General features: G+C 43.3%; 1 protein-coding gene across 2 annotated transcripts; it reads left to right on the top strand.

The window, feature by feature from the left end:
• The first annotated feature begins 453 nt into the window (after positions 1-453).
• Positions 454-22,800, top strand: HYPK (huntingtin interacting protein K). Of its 2 annotated transcripts, XM_077473025.1 has the most exons (4): positions 459-655; positions 4,556-4,611; positions 8,360-8,411; positions 22,345-22,800. In XM_077473025.1, exons 1-4 carry the CDS (start codon positions 494-496, stop codon positions 22,438-22,440), a joined length of 366 nt encoding a protein of 121 aa, XP_077329151.1. In that variant the 5' UTR covers positions 459-493; the 3' UTR covers positions 22,441-22,800. The 2 variants fall into 2 exon arrangements, with proteins under 2 accessions (XP_077329152.1, XP_077329151.1); XM_077473026.1 differs by lacking the exons at positions 4,556-4,611; positions 22,345-22,800 and having other exon boundaries at positions 454-655; positions 8,360-8,419.
• The last annotated feature ends 1,701 nt before the right edge of the window (positions 22,801-24,501 follow it).

Genomic DNA, 24,501 nt, shown 5'->3' with positions numbered 1-24,501 from the left:
GGTGTGGCCACAAAATTCTGCGCAAGCGCAGATGCGCAGTCCAGCGGGTAGCCAAATGTGATGTGTATTTCTACTAACCCACAAGAGCTTTCCCAGGACTGTTTGCACTTTCTATACACTATATACAAATCAGAAAGAGGGACAAGTGAGGGAATTGCTTCCAAATGAAGGGACTTTCAGAGCTTTGCTTTTTTCTCATTTTATTTACTGGTATGACTTATACTATATAATGAGTGTGAAATATAATGTTTTATTCACGGGTATGACTTATACTTAATAATAAGTGTGAAATGTAATATTTTATTTACTGGTATGACTTATACTTTGTCATAAACGTGAAAGAAGCAGACTGAATACTACAAATCCGCATATTCTTGCCCCACTCCAAAATGGCCGCCGAGGCCTATCGCAGGATGTGATGTCTCGGGCTGCACCGGATGTAGAGAACCACGCTCGGGTCTGTCCCCTTTCTTCCGGTTTGTGAGAGCAAAACATGGCGGCAGAAGGGGATGTGGAGCTGGAGTTGGAAAATGAGGAGAACTGCAGCGAGCGGCCGGCTGACAAGCCTCGGAAACATGACAGCGGGGCGGCCGACCTGGAGAGAGTGACCGACTATGCGGAGGAGAAGGAGATCCAGAGCTCCAACCTGGAGACGGTGAGAGCACGGCCGGGGGGGATGGGGCACACATGTCTCGGTGTACTGTGGGCTCCCCTGTGATGACTGGAGATGGGGGTTCCGGCTGTCATCAGGTCTATGAATTTTAATGATTTTTTTTTTTTTTTTTTTTTTTTTTATGTTTCACGTGATTCTACTATTCAGCAAAGCTGTATAGTGTGTGTGTGTGTGTGTGTGTGTGTGTGTGTGTGTGTGTGTGTGTGTTTTATATATAAATGGAACGTCTGCTTTAAGGGAGCTGACCCCCAGACATGCCACATTTGGCGTGTCATTTTTTTGGGGGGGCGGGCTGATAACCTCTTTTCAGAGCCGCGCTCCCACAGTTATAATGCCGTCACCGCAGACAAGAGGGGGAGACGAGCGGGGCTTTGTTCCCTCGCTGGACCCTGGGACAGGTAAGTGTCCGATTATTAAAAGTCAACAGCTGCAGTATTTGTAGTTGCTGACTTAAAAATAAAGGTTCAAGGTGTTGTTTTTTTTTTTCTAGCAAACATGTCATATTCCTCTCCACTGTCACTGTGCAGCTCGTTTTGCAGAGTGGCCCTGATCATCCTCTTCTGGGGTCCCCCGGCAGCTCTCACGGCTCCTCCCCACATCAGATAGGATACCTAGGAGAAGCGCTCTCCTGAGGGGGTTACCTTGCGGGCGCACTCCCGAGTCCAGCATTTGTGTGCACAGACACAAATGCTGGCCTTGGCCCCACCCCATCCGCTTCATTGGATTTGATTGACAACAGCGGGAGCCAATGGCTACGCTTCGATCAATTTAATCAAGAGCCGAGAACCCCGGGCAGAGGAAGAGCACATCTCCGCCAGGTGAAATTCCAGGGCTGAGTTGAGTAAAGGGGGGGGTGGCCGGCCGGTCACTGCCAGGTGTTTTTTCACCTTAATGCATTGGATGATCGGACACTTTTGAGACGTTTTGGGACCACTAACATTTATACAGCAATCGGAGCTATAGAAATGCACAGATTACTGTGTAAATGTCACTGGTAGTGAAGGGGTTCACTGTGTTCCCTGCTAAGTGTTTCTAACTGTGTGAGGATGTGACTTTCTAGAGGAAGAGGAGCCAGATCGCTGTTCCTACTTAGTAGGAACACACAATCTGTCTCTCCTCTCCTGACAGAATGGGGATTTGTATGTTTACACATGCACACACGTCCCCGTTCTGGATCTCGCGTGGCTGGCTGACATCACTGCCACACGCAGCGGGCGTGCCTGCTATGGCTCTTATAGGACCCAACATACAGCTGCGGCGATTTGCAGGAATGTGCCGACCTGCTGCAGTATGATGGGCAGGGCTGAGCTGCAGCTCTGAAGTGCAGGACCTCTTGAAGAAGGTTTGTACAGTGAGATGATATACTGTATGACCAGCTTAGGCCTAGAATGCACTTGGCTTCTCTCTAAATGCAGGAGAAAGCTGTCAGTGCCGGGCAGAGGCATTCTTTGCCCTGCAATCCCACGAATACAAGGGGCGTGGAATGCCCCAGCTGCTTGTGATTGGCTATCGGCAGTTGCGGCTTCCAGGCAGGATAGCTCATGCAGATTTGGAATAGTATCCAACACAACTGAGCCTTACTGGTGACATCAGCGACCACATGGTCATATTGGGCCAATGGTGTAATGAGGATTCCCACCCATTTGTGTACATGCAGTTGCGGGCTGGGTAATGTCTCGGCTACATCTGATTGGCTTGATGCCGATAGCTTTCTTTTGTGTTCAGCCCAAACCCAAGCTCCTCATTACCAGGCATGAGCTCAGGGATGTTTGGACACAAACCAAACACGCCTTTGTTATCCCACCAGGAAACTGGAAAGCCAATTATGAGGAGCGGAGGCATTCCCTGCAGCCACACATATATGCACTTGTATTTGTGTGACTGGAGAATGCCCCTGCTGCCTATGATTGTCTATTCAGTGACCACTTCCTAGCGGGATAACAAAGGTGGGTTTGGAGTTGTCTGAGCACACCTGAGGTCATCACTAATCCTTAATAGTAGAAAAGTGGAAAATTCCAGATCGAAACCAAAAATTCAGGATGCTCCTGGCCGAAAACTGAAATGGCTATAGATATATGCACATCCCTTATCTTAAAGTGATTGTAAGGGTTTTTTTTTTTATTACAAACATATAATACTTACCTCCACTGTGCAGCTCAGAGTGGCCCTGAACCTCATCTTCCTGGGTCCCCCAGCGGCTCTCACGGCTCTTCCCAACATCAAATAACCCCCTACCCCTAGGAGAAGCTCTCTCCTTGGGGGGGGGGGTCACCTTCCTGGCGCACACCCGAGTCCATCATTCGGCGTCCATAGCCACCAAATGTATGACTCGGCGCCCACGTCATTGGATTTGATTGACAGCAGTGCAAGCCAATGGCTGCACTGCTATCAATCTTTCCAATCAAGAGCCGAGAACCCTGAGCAGAGGCACAGAGCGTCCCCACCGGAGGAAGTTCCAGGGCTCAGCTAAGTAAAACAGGGGGGCGGGCGGATATCTTGCTGATAACAGTCCAGAGAGTACAGACAGTTATCAGTTAGCATTGTTCCCTGCTATCTCTGTGGACTACAAAATGCCTCCCGCCTGTTGAGGAGAAGAGAGGTGTTATGTAGTCCTAACCTACTCCCTATCTTATGGTGACAACATTGCTCAGTACAGTTGTCACCTTAGGACAGGAAGTGAGTTAATGGCAGGATTACCAGGTTAAAATAAAGGGAAAACAAAAACAAATGCAGCCAATCCCTCTAAAGACTGAGAAGCTGCAATACCTTTAAATCTTGCTCTTGAGTTTTTACTACACTTTAACCAGTTGGCTGCCATTGAGGTATGCCATATGTTGGCAGCTGTGTGTGTGTGTGTGTGTGTGTGTGTGTGTGTGTGTGTGTGTGTGGGGGGGGGGGGGGGTCTTGCATATACAATAGAAATGAATATGTAGTTTCCACACATCTCCATTATATTTGTCACCCTACCTGTAGCAACAACAAAATAAAGAATGTCTTGATACTTGCAGGGCATTGCAACAGCTATTAGTGCAACTCAGGTGCACTATTTAAAGTGGAAGTAAACCCACTTTTTTAACTTTTACCTACAGGAAAGCCTATAATAAGGCTTACCTGTAGGTAAAAAAAATATCTCCTAAACCTGTACGGTTTAGGAGATATTCCCCTCGGTATGCGCCGCTGACTGCAGCGGCGCATGCGCACAAGGGGGTTCTCTCCGCGAAAATCCGGCAGCGCTCGTCCGGCCGGATTTAAATCTCCCGCGCATGCGCGGGAGTGACGATATCGCGGCTCCGGCCACTCACAGCGCCGGAGCCGCGATACCCGGAAGAGACGCCGAGGGAGCATGTCGGCTTCCTCGGCGTGGATCGGGCGAGATGTCGGGGCCTCGTTCTAAGGTAAGTATTTCATAATGAGCTAGTATGCGGTGCATACTAGCTCATTATGCCTTTTGCTTTGCAGGTTTTTTAAAAAAAAAAAAAAAAAATGCGGGTTTACTACCGCTTTAAGTTGTTTACCACCAGCCCTGGGTCTGTACGGACCTTCTGTTTTGGAAGTGGTAAAAGTAAATCTGTGAATTGATGATGCCATACGCAGCCACACTAAAATCAAAATACATGATGCTTCAGAGAGAAGCCTCTTGATTGCGGTTGAGGGAGGGGGGGTTGGTTGGGGAATGTGACCATATTGTATGTTATACCCCTTAATATGATTAACATCATACATGATCTAAAAGGTGGAGTGTGCCTTTTATTGTGGTGACTGTTCTCTTCTATGGTCATTTTTTCTTTAAAGATTGCCATTGAAACAGTCAAAATCTCAAAACTTTTGACTGCACATGAATTCAAAGCATTTTAATTTTTTTTTTTTTTTACCCTTTTTCAGGCCATGTCAGTAATTGGAGACAGACGATCAAGAGAACAGAAAGCCAAGCAAGAAAGGTCAGTTTGTCCTGCTTCATCTCTTTTTCCCATAGTATCTTGTTCTCTAAGCTGTTGATGGTTACAATCTTGGCCGGTTCAGCAGGATCTGTCCAAGATTCAATCCATCTATGGGCAGGCTAATTGTACCCAAGTCGATCCATCGAGTGTCTTGGGTACAACCAGCATGTCGGTATTTTTTTAGGATGTGATTATTTGTCAGTGGCTATAGCCGTTAGCAGTAATCGCTGTGTTCTTCCTGCACTGACTGACTTGATGGGGGAATTGAGCCATTTTCTTTCCTGCAACCTGTTTGCAGGATAGAAAATCGCATCATCTATGACCTGCCTTTTGCAATTAGGAGCCATCATCAAAGCCAAACTAGCTATGGTTTGTTGACTGCATCTTTATTCTAGGGCAGTGATTGCGAACCTTGGCACCCCAGATGTTTTGGAACTACATTTCCCATGATGCTCTGGCACTCTGCCGTGTAGTGGAGCATCATGGGAAATGTAGTTCCAAAACATCTGGGGTGCCAAGGTCCGCCATTACTGCTCTAGGACATTAGTGTAAAGTTATACTTGGGTTTTTGGAAAGGTTTTTATAGGTTAAAAAGTAGGTGAAAAAAGAAGCAATCTGGCAACAAATTTGAATGAGAAGTTACATTAGCCATACTGGGACCTGTTCCTGAAAAACATGGCTAAGAGAATTGAAGTGTATAGCTGCTGTAGATACAAACAATTGTGACATCAGTGCCCACCTCTCCAATTCATCCAATCAAAGAACACTTTGCTTTCATTCAGAAAATGCATAATATTCTCTGAATGGTCTTTGCTAAGTGGCCAACAACTTGGGGTAACAACCTTGAAGCAAGTAGAGATCACTGTAGAAGTGGCATCCACTACAGTGTTTTTTTTCGCTTCAAGGGGCATTCGCCAGGTATGGTATGTACATAGTTACATTGATCCACGCTGGACCCATGCAACTACCCTATATTACCAAAAGTATTGGGACACAGTCTTGTTTGTTTTTTCTATTAAAAAAAAAACAGAGCAGCCCAGATCCTCCTTCTCGGTTCCTTCTTCATTGTGCCTGGCCCCTCCCTCGTGTCATCAAAAAGGTTGCAATGGGGGCACTCGAGTCACAGCTCCCCGTGTCCATTCAGACATGGACCTGTGGTCTGGCCTCATCTCTCTCCCTCCCGACTTTGACAGCAGCAGGTGCCAATGGCGCCGCTGCTGTGTCTCAGCCAATCAGGCGGGAGAGCCTCAGACAGCCCAGACACTTGTTGACATCGCAGGACAGAGATGGGGCTCAGGTAAGTATGGGGGGGAGACTGCACACAGAAGACTTTTTGTCTTAATGCATAGAATGCATTCAAGGGTAAGTTCACCTTTACAGAAAATCTGTAAGGTGACATTACACTGGACCCCCTCCCCAACCCCCATGGTCCCGCGGGACCTAAAACAGGCGATCACTCGCTAGGAGACATGGGGTTGCTGCTTCACCATTTGGGGAATTTTAAACGTACCTTGTAAAGGGGAACTTCTGACTTTACAACCCTTTAATGGCATCCCAGTCTTAGTGGGCAGGATTCAATATTGAGTTGGCCCACTCTTTGCAGCTTCAACTCTTCTGGGAAGGCTGTCCACAAGGTTTAGGAGTGTGTCTATGGGAATGTTTGTCCATTCTTCCAGAAGCGCATTTGTGAAGTCAGGCACTGATTTCCACTAAGTTGGGAGCATAAAATTGTCCAAAATGTCTTAGTTTCAGTGAAAGGAACTCTTAAGGCATCAGCAAACCAAGTGGCCAAGCCCAACCCCTGAAAAATAATCCCACACCATAATCCCCCCTCCACCAAATGATTTGTATCAATGCACAAACTTGAACTTGACTGGCCTGCGCAGAGTCCTGACCTCACAAATGCGTTTCTGGAAGAATGGTCAAACCTTCCCATAGACACGCTCCTAAACCTTGTGGACAGCCTTCCCAGAAGAGTTGAACCCATTTATAGCTGCAAAGGGTGGGCCAACTCAATATTGAACCCTACGGACTAATACTGGGATTCCATTAAAGTTTGTGTGTGCGTGTAGGCAGGTGTCACAATACTTTTGGTAATATAGTATTTGTAAAAAATATTCACACCTCGAATTATTCTTTTAATTCAGCATGTAACTGTACTTGTCCCCAACTGTTGTAAACATACAGCAAAATGTGTGCCATGTGTTCCTTGAAGGTAAAATATGAACCCAAGATCTAATGGCATCAAAGAAGGTAAAAATGCAATTTTCTGTTTTATCACCAATTAAAGGACATCTTGTAGTTTTTAAATATTGGAGTGGTGTCAGCAGTTGGGGTGATTGACTCTGTTTGTATTGGTGTAGTGTTAACCTCTTCCTTGCCAATGAGATTTACACAGTAATCAGTGCATTTTTATAGCACTGATCGCTGTATAAATGCCAGTGGTCACAAAAAAGCATCAAGTCTCTTATCTGTCCGTCACAGATCACCGCCATTACTAGTAAAAAATAAATAAAGAGCAATAAAAATGCCATAAATATTTCCTATAGTTTGCAGACGCTATAATACATTCCATGCCTTCTGTGTGTAGCAGCCCTCCTAACACTTTCCTGAGCCCCATCTCTATCCAGCGATATTGCAGGAGCGACTCGGCTGTTCAGGTCTCTCTCTCCTGATTGGCTGTAGTGGCAGCATTGGCTCCCTCTGCTGTCAAAGTCTGTTAGACAATGAAGGGTGAGAGGGGGCAGGGGCGAATTGTGGCTCTGTGTCTGAATGGGGACACGGAGCTGGGTGCCCTTATAGCAAGGTGCACAGGAGCAGTGAAGAGGGACCTGAGAAGAGGAGGATCAGGGCTGCTCTGTGCAAATCCACTGCACAGAGCAGACAAGTATAACATGTTTATTTTTAAACAAAAAAAAAAATCACTTTAAGGGGTCTGCTTTATAAAAAAAAAAAATCGATGATGATCATAGGAAATGCACTTATTCCACACATTACAGGCATTCTCCTATTTATAAATAGACCCTAATGGCTCCCTAACTCTGCATTCATTTATCTGCCTTTCCAGTAGTTTAGAATGTGAATAGGAAAACGATTTGCTTACAGACATCGGCCCTTCACCCCTTCTCATCCAACCACCATGGCCCTTTAACTGGCTCTTAATGGGTGGGTGATCCGATGTCTCAATTTACATGACCATTGTAATTGGGTGTCATAGTGGTCACATGATTGGGAGCCCATACCATCAGCTCCTGATTATAAATAGAGATTGGGAGTTGTTGGTGACACCTCTGTCACTGTGCTGGGAATGTGCAGTGAGATTGCGTTCAGCATGGAAACCCCAGCCACCATGGATGCATATATGTGGCTGTTAAGACCCACACTCCTTGCTGCTGCACATATGCACTATGTGGTCGGCGAAAGCTTAATGGTTTATTTAATGAAGAGCAGACCTAGTATGGGTGGAATGATAGAAAACCCTCTTGAATCTATTTATTTTTCATTTAACAATCTCTGGTAAATGGGAAGTCCTTTTTACATTTGTATTCCCTGTCCTATGTTGTATGTTGCCACTTTGCTTCACAGTTTCTAAATGCTGGAAGTTGACGATTCTGAGATGTTTTGTGAATGGAATGATTTACATAATACTGAAGTATTACAATTATTAGCGTGGTACAAATTGACGTAACCTGCCCTCATCTTTTTAGACTTATAAACTATTAAAGTGACTTTTTTTTTTTTTCTTTAGAGAAAAAGAACTTGCCAAGGTCACAATCAAGAGGGAAGACGTGGAGCTTATTGTGAGTGAATTAATTTTGATCTGTAAAACAATCAACTGACCTTGCATAAAATCAGGGCTTGACAAATCTCACAAGGGAGATTCTTCTAAGGCCCCTTTCACACAGGCCCCTCTGTTTTGCCGAACCTGCTTACTCAGCGGGAGATCACTCCGCTGAGTAGGTGGATGGCGGGTCTGTCTCCGCTCACTCTGCAGAACGGAGGCGGACACAGTCCTGCTCTCCTCTCCAGTCCATTTTCATCTGATCTGCCAGGCAGATGGAAAATAGGGCCACTATCCGTCTGAATTTTGCAGGCAGGATCGGATTGGATAGCAGCGGCTGTCATTGGACATGTCACAGCTGACATCTGCTGCTCCATAGAGGAGAGTGCAAGGTCCAATTGGGTCAATCTGTCAGTTTTTCAACCTTCTGAAAGGGGACCCAAGTCTCTGATTTTCATTGCTTTCTTTTTTTTTGTTTTAATCTTTATATACTTTTATTGTAAGTCCTCCTTCACACAGCCATTTATCACATGCACTGGATTTTGGTTGCAAGAATCGGCAGACTTTCTTGTGGCTGGAATGACGGGTGCATTTGAATAGCGGCGGCTGCTATGATGTCTGAGCCTGGATACAGCTGACTGCGTCCAGGCTCAGACATCAGTTCCTAACTGCAGATTAAACCCATAGTGTACGGCTTCATGTGAACAGTGGTGGTCGCTGTCACCCTGTCATTAGAATCTACTGATTCTTGCTTCTGGAATCCGGTGTATGCAGCAAAACGGCCATGTGCATTGCTGATTGTCTTTTGTGTACACTCGCACAATATCATGATTGTGAAATTCGAAATCTAGAACGGAGCTAAATTTGAATTTTAAAAAACAAAAAAATATATTGGAAGAATGAGAGCCCCACACCGATTTGCTTAGTGTTGTACAAGTTTTTATTCTGTTGTAGGGATGTAAACCAATGTAGAAAAGATGAGCCTCTTTACAGGATTTTATCAGCACAACAGCAATGAACGATCCAGCATAATGCTAACGCGTTTCAGCCGAAACCTTCCTCATAGCATAAGTAAACAACATAAAATCAAACTTTTATAACAAAACAGCCCCCTTGAAAGAAAAGGAAGAAGGGCGGTACAAACATAATTGACAATCATGAGATCTATTAGTCAAAACATGTGAACAGACCAAGTGAGGTGAAGAGATGAGTGGGGGGAAAAAAGCGAGCAGGAGGAGAGAACACAAAGCAGAAATATTAACCCTATAGACACCAGAAGGAATTTAATCATTTCAAAAACAAGTCTACTTCATTCTTGCCAGAATTCTGGTGTTATGGGTAAAAATCCACCAAACTTCTCTTTGGAGCAGGGTGCGATGTGCATCACCCTCCCTTGGCCTGTTCTAAACCAAAGAAAGAAAAGTCATTTAAGATTCCCTGCATTACTGTTCGAAAGTGCTTGGCTAGATTAGATATGTTCTTGGCGTTCGGGTTAAGTGTATCGTTATAATGTTCTGATATCCTAACTCTTAATGGACGAATAGTACACCCTATATTAAAATATTCTCCAATGTAAAACCAAAGCATTAGCAGCTCTTAATATGGATAAAACATTCAAAACACATAATATAATCTCATGTGGTGCAATATAGAAATCCGATTTCCGTGACTTATCTGGCTCACATAGGTGGCGTCTTCCCCCGGGACTCATGGCGGTGGGTGGTTTGAGTGGAATCGCGATCGATGGTGAGCTTAAAGCCATATATGTGACATGCTGGATTGTTTACAGTTTTCTAGTAAGCAGAACTTGTACAAGGGGCGGGGTTGGGGGGGGGGGGGGGAATGCTTTTATTTCAATAAACAGTTTAACACTATGAGAGCTATCCCTTTGTATCCTTACATGGTGTATTCACTGCATAACTCCGGTCCGGCTAAAGAGAGCTCAAGTTCCCAGTAAGAGATGCTGAAGCCTTACGTTGTGTACAATTTTGCAGGCTCTGTTTACCTTTGGTAAGCATATACACAAAGGGATGAGCACGCAGTGGATTGGTGTAGGGCTGAAACGATTAATCGATATTATCGATAATAATCGATAATGAAAATCGTTGTCAACGATTTTAATTATCAATTAGTTGGTCCGCACCATGTGATCCGCCGAGCGGGCCGCGGCCTTAGGAAAGACTGCGGCTTCGGCCTAGCTCCGGAGCTGGTGGCCATCTTGGTACACCCGGCGGCGAGCTGCGCGCTGATGTCACCCCCAGCGCGGCGTTCAGCCTGTGTCAGCCCAAGTGAAGGAATTGTGGAGGAGTCACGCTGGATGCCTTGCCTGCCCTCATTCAAAACTTTTATGCAGGTACCACTACATTTATTACCTAATCTAACCTAATAACTAACTACTATCTATTAGCTAGGATTAGATAATAACTAACTACTATCTATGCCTTTCCACTTGCTTGGCACAGCCACATTGTTGATTTAAATAAAAAGGTACAACACTACCTTGGCGGGTCTGGACTGAGACTCCGCCCTACACCACCCCGGCACACTGAGGAGGAGCCGCTGTCACCATGAAGGGGTGAGAAAACCCGAGACCCCGGAGGGGGGGGGGGGGGGGACGAAAGCACTGAGAGGAGGTGGGGCAGTGTCACCATGTGAGGGGAGGAATGTGTCATCTATACTGGGGGGACACGTGTGTGTGTGTGTATATGTGTGTGTATATATATATATATATATATAATTTCTGCCCTTTTCAGTTTTTTTTTTTTTATCCGATTAATCGAAAAAATAATCGGCCGATTAATCGATTATGAAAATAATCGTTGGCTGCAGCCCTAGATTGGTGAAGCAACCAATGATACAAGCATACACATTTTGCCTATCATAAAGTCTGCTGGTGTCTTTGGCAATTTGTTACATTTGAACTTTTTATAGGTGGAGAGAGACTATACCACTCTATATTTCTGCATAGTGCATTGCTGCACATTTCAGTGGAAGTTTTTTTAAATCATGAATACATGAGAGTTTGTCATTCATTCATTTTTTTTTGTATTTTTTTTTTTTTTTTATTTTTTTTTTTTTATTGGATTTCTATATTGCACCATATGAGATTATATTATGTGTTTTGAATGTTTTATTCATATTTAAGCGCTGTTAATGCTTTGGTTTTACATTGGAGCATATTTTAGTATAAGTGAGAATTTTTTTTTATAATAACAGCTGTTGGTGCAAACAAATTTTATTTCAATTTTTTTGAGCAATAGGTTCAGGAGTACTTAGCATTTAGATATTTGTTTTTGTTTTTTATAGTAAACCCTATATACTGCATCCGACAAGCCTTACATTCAATGATATACAGTGCTGTTAAAGTATTTGCTCTGTCCTGATTTATTTTTTTTTATATATATTTCTCACACTTAAAGCGGGCTTCCACTGCCTCCGTTGATTTTTTTTATTTTTTTTGGGGGGGGGGGGGGTCATTTAAAAGCAATTTCTGGTTTAAATAAGTTACTCACATGATCCGTTTTTCATTCGTTTGATTTTATTTTCCTCTGTTAAAGACATATTTTAAAAAAACGAGACCCATCGCTTTCATCTTGCCTCTGGGCATGTGAAGCCCACAGGCATTCTCTGACTTGGATCTCCCAGCATGCAGCGGCCGTTGTAGTTACGATCTCGCGCATGCGCTGTAGGTAATATCGGAGCGCCGTCAACCGCTTAGGTTGCCTTCACAACGGGCGGCGTCATGGGAAGTCCCGCCCCGTTGTGATGGCAACTGAGATAAATGAATCCAAGAAGAAATTGCCCCACAGACTCCTGGGAACAATCAGAAAAGATCCCAGGAGACTGTGTGGTTCAAGGAAATGACAAACTAGCTGCAAAACCCCGCCCATATCTGCAATCCCCAGATTAAGGAAGTGGGGAAATGAAAGAAAAAAAAAGGTACAGTTTAAATAAAATAAAAAATGTTCTGTTTTACAAATAGAACAGCTGCTTAATCAATCTGAGCTATTGTGCATAAATCAGGTGGAGCTCCGCTTTAAATGATTCAGATCATCCAACAAATTTTAATATTACACAAAGTTAACCTGAGTAAATCCAAGATGCAGTTTTTAAATGATTATTTCAGTTATTAAAGGCTCATAACACACACTGGATGTGCAGACTATAAAATTTTTGGCAGATGTGAACTTAACGTCTGCTTTTCATTTCAGTAGTATAGTTTTCGTGCAAGAAAAATCGTAAGAGCAAGGCTACGCATGCACAGAAATGAAAGAATACGTACAAAACTATTTAACGCGTTGCCTCACTTCTGACGTATTCTGTCAAATGAAAATTCTCGTATTGTTGGTAACCTTTTTCACTTTCGCATGAGACTAGAATGCTACAAAAATCAGGCATTCTGTCATCCGAAAAACTAAGCGTGTGTATGAGGCTTTAGGGGAAAAAAGCTGTTCAAACCTGCTTGGACCTATGCGAAAAAGTAATTGCCCCCTCCCATGCTGAATCACGAATGAACTGTGATTAACCACAATTTTTTATATTTCACTTGCCATGCCCAGGCCTGATTACTGCCAGACCTGTTGAATCAAAAAAATCACTTAAATAGAAGCTGTCTGACAAAGTGAAGCATGCTAAAGGTTTTCCAAAAAAGCAATACATGCCGTGATCTAAAAAAAATTCAAAAACAGATGAGAAAGGAAAATCCTTGACATATATCAGTCTGAAAAGGATTACAAAGCCATTTCTAAGGCTTTGGGAAGCCACCGAACCATGGGGAGGGCCATTATCCACAAATGGAGAAAACTTGGAACAGTGAACCTTCCCAGGAGGGGCCGGCCAAGCAGACTGACTCTAAGAGCACGACTATGACTCATCCAGGAGGTCATAAAAGAACCCAGAACAACATCTATAGAATTACAAGCCTCACTTGCCTCAGGTAAGATCGATGTTCATGATTCAACAATAAGAAAGAGACTGGGCAAAAATGGCATCCATGGGAGAGGTCCAAAGCCACAGCTGACCAAAAAGAACACAAAGGCTTCTCTCACACTTGCCAAAAAAACATCTCGATTATCCCCAAGACTTTTAGGCAATTTATTCTGTGGACTGATGAGACAAAAATGTTACTTTTTGGAAGGTGTGCGTCCCGTTACATCTGGCATAAAACGAATACAGCATTTGATGACAAGAACTTCATACCCGCAGTCAGACATGGTGGTTGTAGTATGATGGTCTGGGGCTGAGTTGTAGCTTCAGGACCTGGGTGACTTACCATAATTGATGGAACCATGAATTCTGAGTTCTACCAGAAAATCCTAAAGGATAACGTCCAGCCATCAGTTTGTGACCTCAAGCTCAAGTGCCCTTGGGTTATGCAGCAGGACAATGATCTGAAACACAACAGCAAGTCCACCTCCAAATGGCTCAAACAAAGCAAAATGTAGGTTTTGTAGTGGCTTAGTCAAAGCCTGGACTTGAATCCAATTGAAATGCTGTATCATGACCTTACACAGGTCGTTCATGCTGGAAAATCCTCCAATGTGGCTGAATTAAAACCATTCTGCAAAGAGTGGGCCAAAGTTGCTCCATAGCAATGTGAAAGACTCATTGCCAGTTATCGCAAATGCTTGATTGCAGTGAACAACCAGTTATTAGGTTTAGGGGCAATTACTTTGTCCAAACCTGCCTGGGTTTATGTTACAGCTTTTTTGCCTAAAATGAAGCCATCATTTTAAAAACTGCATTTTGTATTTACTTGGGTTATCTTTGTGTAATAATAAACTTTGATCTGAGTCATTTAAGTGTGACAAATATGCAAAGAAATAAAAAATCAGGGGGCAAAAACTTTTTCACAACTGTAAATCACATGCTTAGAATTTCAGTTTAACCACTTGAGACCCGCACTACGTCTATTGACGTCATGGGGTTTCGGTGGTTATATCTAAATGATGCCTGAGGCCACAGACATCATTCAGATATTACCGTTTTCAGCCGGCGATTCCCTACACCATAAGAACGATCATAGCGGCTGTTCCGCCGCTTGATCGTTCTTACGGGCGGCGGGAGGGGACGCTCCCGCCGCCCTCCGGTGCTTCTACCGACTCACCGTTTCCATCGGTGAGTCGGTCACAGGATCTGCCGGCCCCAGCAAGTAATCATAGAGATTTCCGGCGGACTAGATTGTCCCCGGAGTCTCTATGATCGTTCGGAGGCCGGGCGCGATGTTATGACGTCACGCCCGGCCTCGGTATTCAAATTAACGGCGCCGATCTGGCTAGGAAGCCATTTTTTTTTTAATTTAATTTTTTATTTTTTTTATTCTTCCCAGCCTAGAGGTGAGATATGGGGTCTTATTGACCCCATATTTCACTGTAAATAGGTCCGATCGTGCCATATTCCTATTACAAGGGATGTTTACATTCCTTGTAATAGGAATAAAAGTCATCAATTTTTTATTTATTTATTTTTTTTTAAGTGTAAAACTAAAAAAATAAAATTAACAATAAAGCGCCCCTGTCCCCGTGAGCTCGCACACAGAAGCGAACGCATACGTAAGTCCCGCCCACATATGAAAACGGTGTTCAAACCACACATGTGAGGTATCGTCGCGAACGTTGGAGCGAGAGCAATAATTCTAGCCCTAGACCTCCTCTGTAACCCAAAATATGTAACCAGTAAAAAAATTTAAAGCGTCGCCTATGGGGGATTTTTAAATACCAAAGTTTGGCGCCATTCCACGAGCGCGTGCAATTTTGAAGCGTGACATGTTGGGTATCTATTTACTCGGCATATCCTCCTCTTTCACATTATGCAAAAACATTGGGCTAACTTTACTGTTTTTTGTTTTTTTTTTAACATGAAACAGTTTTTTTTCAGAAAAAAACGCGTTTGAAAAATTGCTGCGCAAATACCGTGCGAGATAAAAAGTTGCAATGACTGCCATTGTATTCTCTAGGGTCTTTGCTAAAAAAACATATTTTTGTTTGGGGGTTCTATGTAATTTTCTAGCCAAAAAATTAGGAATTTTACATGTAGGAGAGAAATGTCAGAATTGGCCTGGGTGCGAAGTGGTTAAGGAAATATGCCTCTACAGTGTAAAAGGCCACTGCTTTGCTCTTTTTGTGTCTACAACACTGTTTGCATGTGTTGGAGCTACACGGATAACATCCTGTGACACTCAACCAAGTGTTGGAAGATTGTGAGGTATGGGAACGAAAGAGGCTGGGGAGAGGATAGATCCGAAAGTAGGAGGCCACCTACTAAAGAAGTTGCATCCCTGTTGAACATCATACAGCATTTTATCGGCCTATAAAATAGGAAGGCATTGTTAAACAATTTTTTATGATGTCCTGATATTGCATTGAATAGGTGGTAACAAAATGAGCTGCTCTACTGTTATATTGGGAGTGCTTAGTAGTTTTGCCTCCTGCTCTGCCAATAAGAGCTTCACAATCTCTCCTGTCTGTCCTTCCTCCTCTTTAACAAGAAATCATTATAGCCTTGTTTCAATCTGTCTGTGACAGTGCCACATTCATAATCAAAGTCCGGCTGTGAGGAGCAATTTCTCCTCACAAATTTTACGATAGGGAGGGCTTTAATTGTATGTTCCGGATGACAGCTTGAAGCAAACAAAAGGAATTGCCAGCACATTCCTTCTTGAAAGTTTTGGTAATGACTAGTCCATTTTTGAGTGTTTCCAATAAGGGTTATATCCAGGTAATCGATTTTTCTCACAGTGAACATTTGGATGAACTCTAGGTTCAAATTGTCATTTATACCATACTTAGACCTTTGACTCTGACATGTACTCCTGTGTTTTATGTCTCGCAGCCCTGATTTTATCCTTGCATTCGGATAAAATGATGAATCGCAGGCCTGTCATTTATCTGTGTGGCACGCTTTCATTTTTTTTTATTTTTTTTTTTGTGGTGAGTTTTCGAAGCGGCATCATTCATTTTGAATGGTCCTCCCTCCGCTTCAAAAACACGCCAAAAAAACTCATGTACCAATTTTTGACACGGGGCCAGGTGCATTTGGTGATGCTTGTTTTTTGCTGTGTTTTTCATGTCTTTTGTCGCATGACAATTGCAGCAAAATCGCACAGCTTTTGGGGTGCCATTAAGAAATGTCACTGCGTCTCGTGTTTTGCGGTGATTCTACAATCACAGGCTAACTTGTGCATTTCTGCCTGTGATTCCAATGCACTCAGGTGTGACTAAGGCCTGAGGTACGGACTGAGAGCCATCTCAAGTCCACAAATTGGACTATTTTTTTTTTTTTTTTTTTTTTTTTTTTTTTTTTTTGTCCACCGAAGAGGTCCATGGCTCCTGCAACACACACCTATTTGTTTAAAGAAAGAATAGGTGGGTCAGCTTTTACAAGAAACTTTGACACTTGTATATAATGTCAGCTGCCTGTATCTATGGATGTGTAGCTATTACTTGCCAGCTCTGTGACCGGTTTACTTTTTAAAACAATAAGGGGGTAAGGCATTGTCCAGTCCCTTGGTCACTTGATAACCGCCCACGGCTTCCAATACCACTTATACACCGATGACACTCAAATCTGTCCCTCGCCTCACTCCTTCAGTCTCCTCTCGCATTACTAACTTGCATAGCATGGATGTCGGGCTACTTCCTTAAACGAAATCTCTCTAAAACCTGAGCTCTTAATATTCCCCCCTGCAAGTGCCCCCCTCCATGACTTTTCCATCAAAATCAACAATGCAACTATCAGTCCCTCCTCACGCCAGGGTACTGGGTGTAACCCTAGACTCTGACTTGTCATTTCAGCCCCAAGTCCAGTCGTTGTCAAAAGTAGAATTCACCTCCGTAACATCTCTAAAATTTGCCCCTTTTTAACAAATGAAACCACCAAGCTCCTTATTCACTTCCTTGTTATCTCTCGCCTGACTATTGCAACTCCCTTCACATTGGCCTGCCTCTCCATAGGCTATCTCCTCTTCAGTCTATCATGAATGCTGCTGCCAGGCTTATCCACCTTACCAACCGCTCAGTGTCTGCCAATCCCTACGCTGTCTCCCAATCGCCCAGCGAATTAAATTCAAAATACTAACCACAACATACAAAGCCATTCACAACTCTGCCCCGAGCTACATCACCAATCTTGTCTCCAAATATATAGATCCTGCATAAAGATAACCACTTTGCATATTATTTTATATATACTGTGATTCTGTACTTGCCAATATACAGAAATCTCTCTACCAAGTCTGGCTGCATCCATTCCAACTTAAGCTGCTGCCTGTTCACTTCCTGGATTTAACACACACACACACACACACACCCCTCCAGCTCTCATCATTGGCCCTCTTATGACTCATCCCACCCCCCCCTTCCTGGCAAACTCACGAGAGGGCTGTGCGTGATGTCATAAGCCTAGGCTTTTTACCAGACAAACAGGAAATGGGATGTAAAAGGTATTTACTGCCAGAAAAAAAAAGAAATTATTTTACTATCCAAAGTTAAAACAAGTGCAGAAATTTTAATAGATGGAAAGTTTAAAAAATGACGGACAGTCTGTTTTTTAAAGTATAATTTTTTTTTGTAATTTTATTTTTTGTTTTGGACAGAATAGAGAGGGTTTGGAACATCTGTCAGGTTTATACCTGACATTTATCCCAAATTTCGAGTTGTCACCAGAACAGGAATAATCCTTTTCACCAGGACCCTAGTTCAGGAATAATCCTCTTCACCAGGACCCTAGTTCAGGAATAATCCTTTTCACCAGGACCCTAGTTCAGGAATAATCTTCCTCACCAGGACCCTAGTTCAGGAATAATCTTCCTCACCAGGACCCTAGTTCAGCAATAATGCTAAGGACCAGGAATTACCTTTTTGCTGAAGGTATTTTCACTTCCTGTTGTGGCTATGGGACAGGAACTGAAGGGTAATACTCCCCGTGGGACACGGATGGCAAAAAAAAAGCAGAGTTAGACTTAACGGTAACTCCTTTTCTGAGAGTCTTCCAGGACAGCCCATGAGGCCTAGGGGTCCTCCTACCAGGAAAGGAAACGCATTACCCCTACCAGATAAAAGGGCAGCCCTTCAGGCCCCATGTCAGTCTTCTCAAGACCCGTGGACATCCCTGCAAAATATATGCATAATACACATAACTGGAATGGATGCAGCCAGACTTGGTAGAGCGATTTCTGCATATTGGCAAGTACAGAATCGAAGTGTATATTAAATATTGAAAGTGGTTATCATTATGCAGGATCTATATAGCACCAACAGTTTACACAGCGCTTTACAATATAAATGGAGACAATACCATAAAATACGAGGATTAAGACCGTCTCCTTCTGGAGATTCGCTAATAAATTCTGTCATGACTCCACTGGGAGGTTGTCAAAGTAAGGGATAATAGTTATCACCTTTAACCTTTAGTGGAGCCAGAGCCTCCCTCCAACACTTTTGTAAAAATGCGTGGGGCTGAGGACAGACCGAAGGGGAGGGCTTGAAATTGAAAGTGCCGAAGCTCTGTTCCCTTCTTGACTGCTAGTCTCAAGAATATTTGGAAGGGTAGATGGATAGGGATGTGCAGATAAGCATCCCTCAAATCCAAAGTGGCCATGAAGCAGTTTGGGTAAAGCAGGTTTTTGATTATCAACACGTCTCCATACGAAAAAAGTGCTTGTATCTGATGGAACAGTTTAGAGGCCGAAGGTTCAGGATAAGTCGATACTTTCCTGACGGCTTTCCCACAATAAATATATAGGAATAAAACCCCCTGATCTAAATGGGGAACAGAGATCAGGACTTCTTGATCTAACAAGTCTCCAATTTGGAGACCCAGGGCCCTCGCTTTGGGGAGGGAAGGTGACCAAAAATCGCTCTGGTGGTTGGCAAGAGAATTCCAGCCTGCACCCATTGGCCACTAGGCCCAGGATAAATAGGCTTGGGGTGACTGCTGCTCACTGTGGGGGAGAGGCCCTCAATCTTTCTCCCACTGGGAGACATGGATTACTGTGGCTTGGTGGGTTGTTGAGGAGGGTTAAACAAGACACCCCCCTCAACCTCTGCCTTTGTGCCCTGTCCACTGTTTTTTGGGCCTATTGTCCTTTTCTCTAGGACCTTGCTACGTACCTTATCCACGAAAAAAAAATTCTGGCCTTCTGCTTTCTTTTCTGGAAAGGCCTTTTTTTCTATTGACCCATGTATTCCAGGGCCTCCTGCAGACCTGGATCAAAAAGATGATCACCTGTTAAGGGAAGTCCACATAGGTGCAACTTTGAGGCTGCTTTTTCTGGCCAAATTCACTAAGGCCAAAGTCCTGGTTAACATTCTTGCCAACTCTGTGGAAGAATCTGCTAAAAAACCCCACTGCACGAAAGAGGAGAGGGAAAGGCTTCAGAATCTCTAGAGGTACCTGCCAACAAATGTGTATTGTATTTGTGTCAACCATGAGTCCAAATTTCTGACTACGCATATGGAGGCCAGAGCTGGTTTAAGATTCCCAATAGCTAAATCCCAGGCTCTGTGGAGAAGGAGATCCCCTCTTTTGTCCATTGGGTCCCTAAGCGTGCCCATATCCTCAAGCGCTAGATCCGAGGTGTTTTTTTTTTTATTTTTATTTTTTTTTTTTTTTTTTTTTCCATCTTTGAAAGAGGTGCGTCTAATTTAGGATTTTTGTTCCACGGCTGTGCTGTGTCCTCATCTAATGGAAACCTCCTTTTTAAGGTTACCAGAAAAGTTTTCTCTGGATTTTCCCACTCCAGTTTGATAGTATCAAGAAGGGAACTATGTACTGGAAAAACTAGACTTTTCTTATGCAAACCTTTGTACATAAGATCATGTTTAGACAATTGATAAGTAGAAATGGTGCTGCGCTTCTGCCGTGAAGGTGAAAGCTTAGAGGGATCAAAAAAATCACCTCTAGCATAGATCATAGATATTGTGCAATTTTGGTATCATATTTTTAAACAATGAGCACACAGTAATAAATATAAAAATACCAGGAATCAATATAGGATATATAGATTATATATATATATAGATTATATATATATATATATATATATATATATATATATATATATATATATATATATATATATATATATATATATATATATATATATATATATATAAAAATTCTCTCCCAATAAGTGCAAAGGAAACAGTGTCACATAAAGTGCAGCCAAAATATATATATCAAACAATGAAAGTTCTTAAGTTATTGCTAGAAGTAATTCATCCGTGCCAAAAACATCCAGAGTGTTCACCAACCAGTGTGTGAATTCAACAATTACCTTACAGCCGTAAGGTTAAACAGTAACTCCTCGAGTAGATGGAGAGGAGGGGAGACACAAACCACCATCCAGTTCCTCTAGTGGTAACACACAATGTCCGTGGTGGCTAGCGGAGGATACTCAAAAAACAAACAGGGAGCCAGCCATAGTATAGTATTTTTTTTAAAACCAAGATGATTTATTAAAAACACAGGCTACTCACAAGTAAGGAGGTAATTGCACAAAAAAACAAACGCAGAGTGGTCCGCTCGTGCGTGCTACGTCACTTCCGGTGTCCTACACGTTATGTCACGTACCTCGTACGTGACGTAACGGCCCACGTACACGTACCACGTACATGCGGCCTGGAGGACCGCCCTTTTATCTGGTGGGGGTAACGTGTTTCCTGTCCTGGTAGGTGGAGCCCTAGGTCTTATGGGCTGTCCTGGAAGACACTTACAGAAAAACATCTTGCAGGATTTATAAACCTCCCTTACTCTATCCAAAATAAAAACATTTATGCTTTTAACAGTAATTTCCAAGAATAACCTTTTCTCCTATATGTGTTTTTAGAAACTTAAAGAACATGGTCTTCAGTCACACTGCTGCTTACATCACTTGGCCAACGAGAGTCCATTCAGCACAATCCATGGTTCTTATGGAGTTGACACCACAAAACCAGATTTAACAATTCTGAAAGTAAAACTTGTAATTCTAATGTTCTAGGTGGCTGCAGCATCGATCTGATGCTGCATCTGTCCTCCTGCCACCATTACAATTGAGCAAACAAAGACCGCTGATCACTCAGTTCTCTTGTCTACAGAGAACAGTGACTGACAGTGTCCAGTTCTTTCCTCTGCCCCTCCAGCACTCACTGGAGCGCCAGGCTGGGGAAAGGGCGGGAGTGGCTGGCTCAGGTTCTCAGTGGTGTACTGAGAGGCTAAGCCAGCTGCCAGTCAGGCATCTGGGTGGATCCTGATATTAAAGTTGGGATCCCTCCAGAGTGCAACTGATGTACTTTTTAGCCCACTGTCAGCTGAATACAGGTCACAGGAGTGCAGAGCAAACTGCATTCGTTTGACTTGCAGGTGAATAGTTTAAGGGCTTGTCCACGTGCATTATGTTCTAAAGGATATGTGTTGACCTCCTGTTTTAACCCTGTAAATGCCAAACTACTGCGCAGCAGTCATGTGCATTCCACATTGTTGTAGGCTGATTGCAGTGTGGCCCCATACACTTGTGTTGGTCATGTTCGACAGTGGTAATGCCTGCCAAATGTAACATGCGGTTTAATTGAGAGTGGGGGGGGGGGGGGATTGGGGGTGGTAAAACCATCTGGTTTTATACTATACCTCCAGCCACTCCCCCATAAGCTGTAAAGGCATCGGAAGGGGGGGGGGGGTGTACATATGCCGTGATGCAAAGCAAAACAATTCCCTGCTGCTGCGTTTTGGTGGGCAGTATCACTCACCATACATAATCCACTCAACTGAATGGGAGCACCCAGAGCAACCTCCTGTATAAATGGGTGGTGAGGAGGAGATAGAACACCTCGCTGCCTGTGAAATTCGCTCTGAAAAGCATTCCAGTGAAGATCATTCTTTAGAGGGTAACGCTACTGTAAATAAGGCCTAACTGTGTTTAGATACAACTTGCATTATGTTGCAGTGATGATTAAAGCTTTACCTTCTTCTTGCAGATGAATGAAATGGAAATTCCTCGATCAGCAGCTGAACGAAGTCTGAGGGAACACATGGGAAATGTAGTAAAAGCTCTCATCGCTCTAACCAACTGAGCTAAATCACATTTACTAAAGCTTCATCTCTCCTTATGGAAACCCTCCATTGAAAGTGGGAGCAAGCCTGGATGGTGGACAATTCATTATACCAGAAAGGGACAACCTGGATCTCCCTGATAATTGTGAAACTACAAGTCCAAACAAGCTGACATAGGTGCGTTGGGACTTATAATTCCACAGTTGACAGGGATTCTTTAGATTATGCCATGTTGGTTAAGAACATGTTTAACAAATGGATCAACTAATAGGTACATACATGATGGTCCTATTCAAGTGTTTATTATCAATCTGAGAGCCCAAATGGTGATGTGTAATAAGTTATTTTGAATAAAGGACAACTTTATTATGTGTGCTGTATGAGCCTTGTGTTTTGGGTCTTTTTCATGTTTTTTCCTATATATTTTTATCATGTGTCTTTTTATGGAATTACCTCTTCTCAATGTGGTTGTAAAGGCAGAAACTTTTTTTATTTTATTTTTTTTGATGCACTGCTCAAAAAATTAAAGGAACATTTTGAAAACGCATCAGATCTTAATGAGGAAAAATATCATGCTGGATATCTACAGTGCATCTGGAAAGGATTCACAGTACTTCACTTTTTCACTTTTGTTACAGCCTTGACAAGCTTGACACGCCTATTTTTGGGCAGTTTCTCCCATTCCTCTTTGCAGAACCTCTCAAGCTCCTTCAGGTTGGAAGAGGAGTGTCGGTGCACAGCCATTTTCAGATCTCTCCAGAGATGTTGAATTGGGGTCAAGTCTAGGCTCTGACTGGGCCACTCAAGGACATTCAGAGTTGTCCCCTAGCCACTCCTTTGTTATTTTGGCTGTGTGCTTAGGTTCATTGTCCTGTTGGAAGATGAACCTTTGTCCCAGTCTGAGGTCTAGAGCACTCTGGAGCAGGTTTTCATCAAAGGATGTCTCTGTCCATTGCTGCCTTCATCTTTCCCTTGATCCTGACTAAACTCCCTGTTTCTGTCTCAAAGCATGATGCTGCCACCACCATGCTTCACTGTAGGGATGGTGTTGGCCAGGTGATCAGCTGTGCCTGGTTTCCTCCAGACATGACACTTGCCATTCAGGCCAAAGAGTTCAATTTTTTTTCTTTTTTTCTATTTTTTTTTTTTTTTTTTTTTTTTTAAATTAGAGATTCGAGGTGCCCCTGTTTACTTCCAACAAATTGTGATGCAGATTTTGGCTGCACTCACCAGGTGACATAGCATTGAGTTCTTGTATCTATCTAGTGGGATATGTGTACATTGTAATAGAAAAAAGGCCGGGTCTTCCATAACCTGATATTCAGTGAATAATTGAGATTCACTGAACTTCTTCCCAAAACTGTCTAATTACTGGGCAGAACCAAAAAATATGGGCAATGGTACCTCTCTCCTTACAACACCTCCAAATCAATTTGTTTCATCAGACCAGAGGATTTTGTTACTCGTGGTTGAAGAGTCCTTCAGGTGCCCTTTGGTAAACTCCCGGTGGGCTGTTCTGTGCCTTTTACTGAGGAGTGGCTTCCGTCTGACCATGCTACAATACAGGCCTGTCAGCATGCTGCAAAGATGGTTGTTCTTTTGGAAGGTTCTCATTGCTTCGATCTAAGGTAAGTAATACATAATGAGCTAGTATGCTATGCATACTACATTATGCCTCTGTCTTGCAGGGTGTTTTTTTTTTTTTTTTGCTGGGGTTTACAACCACTTTTAAGACCCCTTTCACACTGGGGAGCCTGCAAACCGCCCTGAAACTTCCACTGCTGTCTCCAGTGGGAGCCGTGCACAAATTCGTGTGGCGCTCGCGGCCCGCAATGCACTGCTCCATCGCAGTGCGTTGCTGGCTCATGATTGGCCAAGCATGCACTGTAACCCTGTATGCTTGGCCAATCACAGCGCCGACAGAGAGGGGAGCCATAATTGGCCACAGGCAGGATACCTGTGGCCAATTATAGCTCGGGGTTTAGTACACGCCCCACACTATATATAAGGCTGCCAGCGCGGCGGCCTTGTGTAGTGTGTTCTGGCGTGCAGGGAGAGAAGGATAGGCGGTACAGTTTGTT

The sequence above is a fragment of the Lithobates pipiens genome, unplaced genomic scaffold (assembly GCF_037356315.1).
Source record: "Lithobates pipiens isolate NorthernLeopardFrog02 unplaced genomic scaffold, aLitPip1_a1.2 Scaffold_8, whole genome shotgun sequence".
Lineage (NCBI taxonomy): Eukaryota > Metazoa > Chordata > Amphibia > Anura > Ranidae > Lithobates > Lithobates pipiens.
The sequence above is the reverse complement of the archived record's forward strand: the minus strand, read 5'-3'. Positions and strand labels throughout refer to the sequence as shown.

Excerpts from the sequence above, each read along its gene's own strand:
- HYPK (XM_077473025.1), top strand. The coding sequence starts at position 494 with ATGGCGGCAGAAGGGGATGTGGAGCTGGAGTTGGAAAATGAGGAGAAC. Across the intron at positions 4,612-8,359 it reads CAGAAAGCCAAGCAAGAAAG|AGAAAAAGAACTTGCCAAGG; the intron begins GTCAGTTTGTCC and ends TTTTTTCTTTAG. Across the intron at positions 8,412-22,344 it reads GGGAAGACGTGGAGCTTATT|ATGAATGAAATGGAAATTCC; the intron begins GTGAGTGAATTA and ends TTCTTCTTGCAG.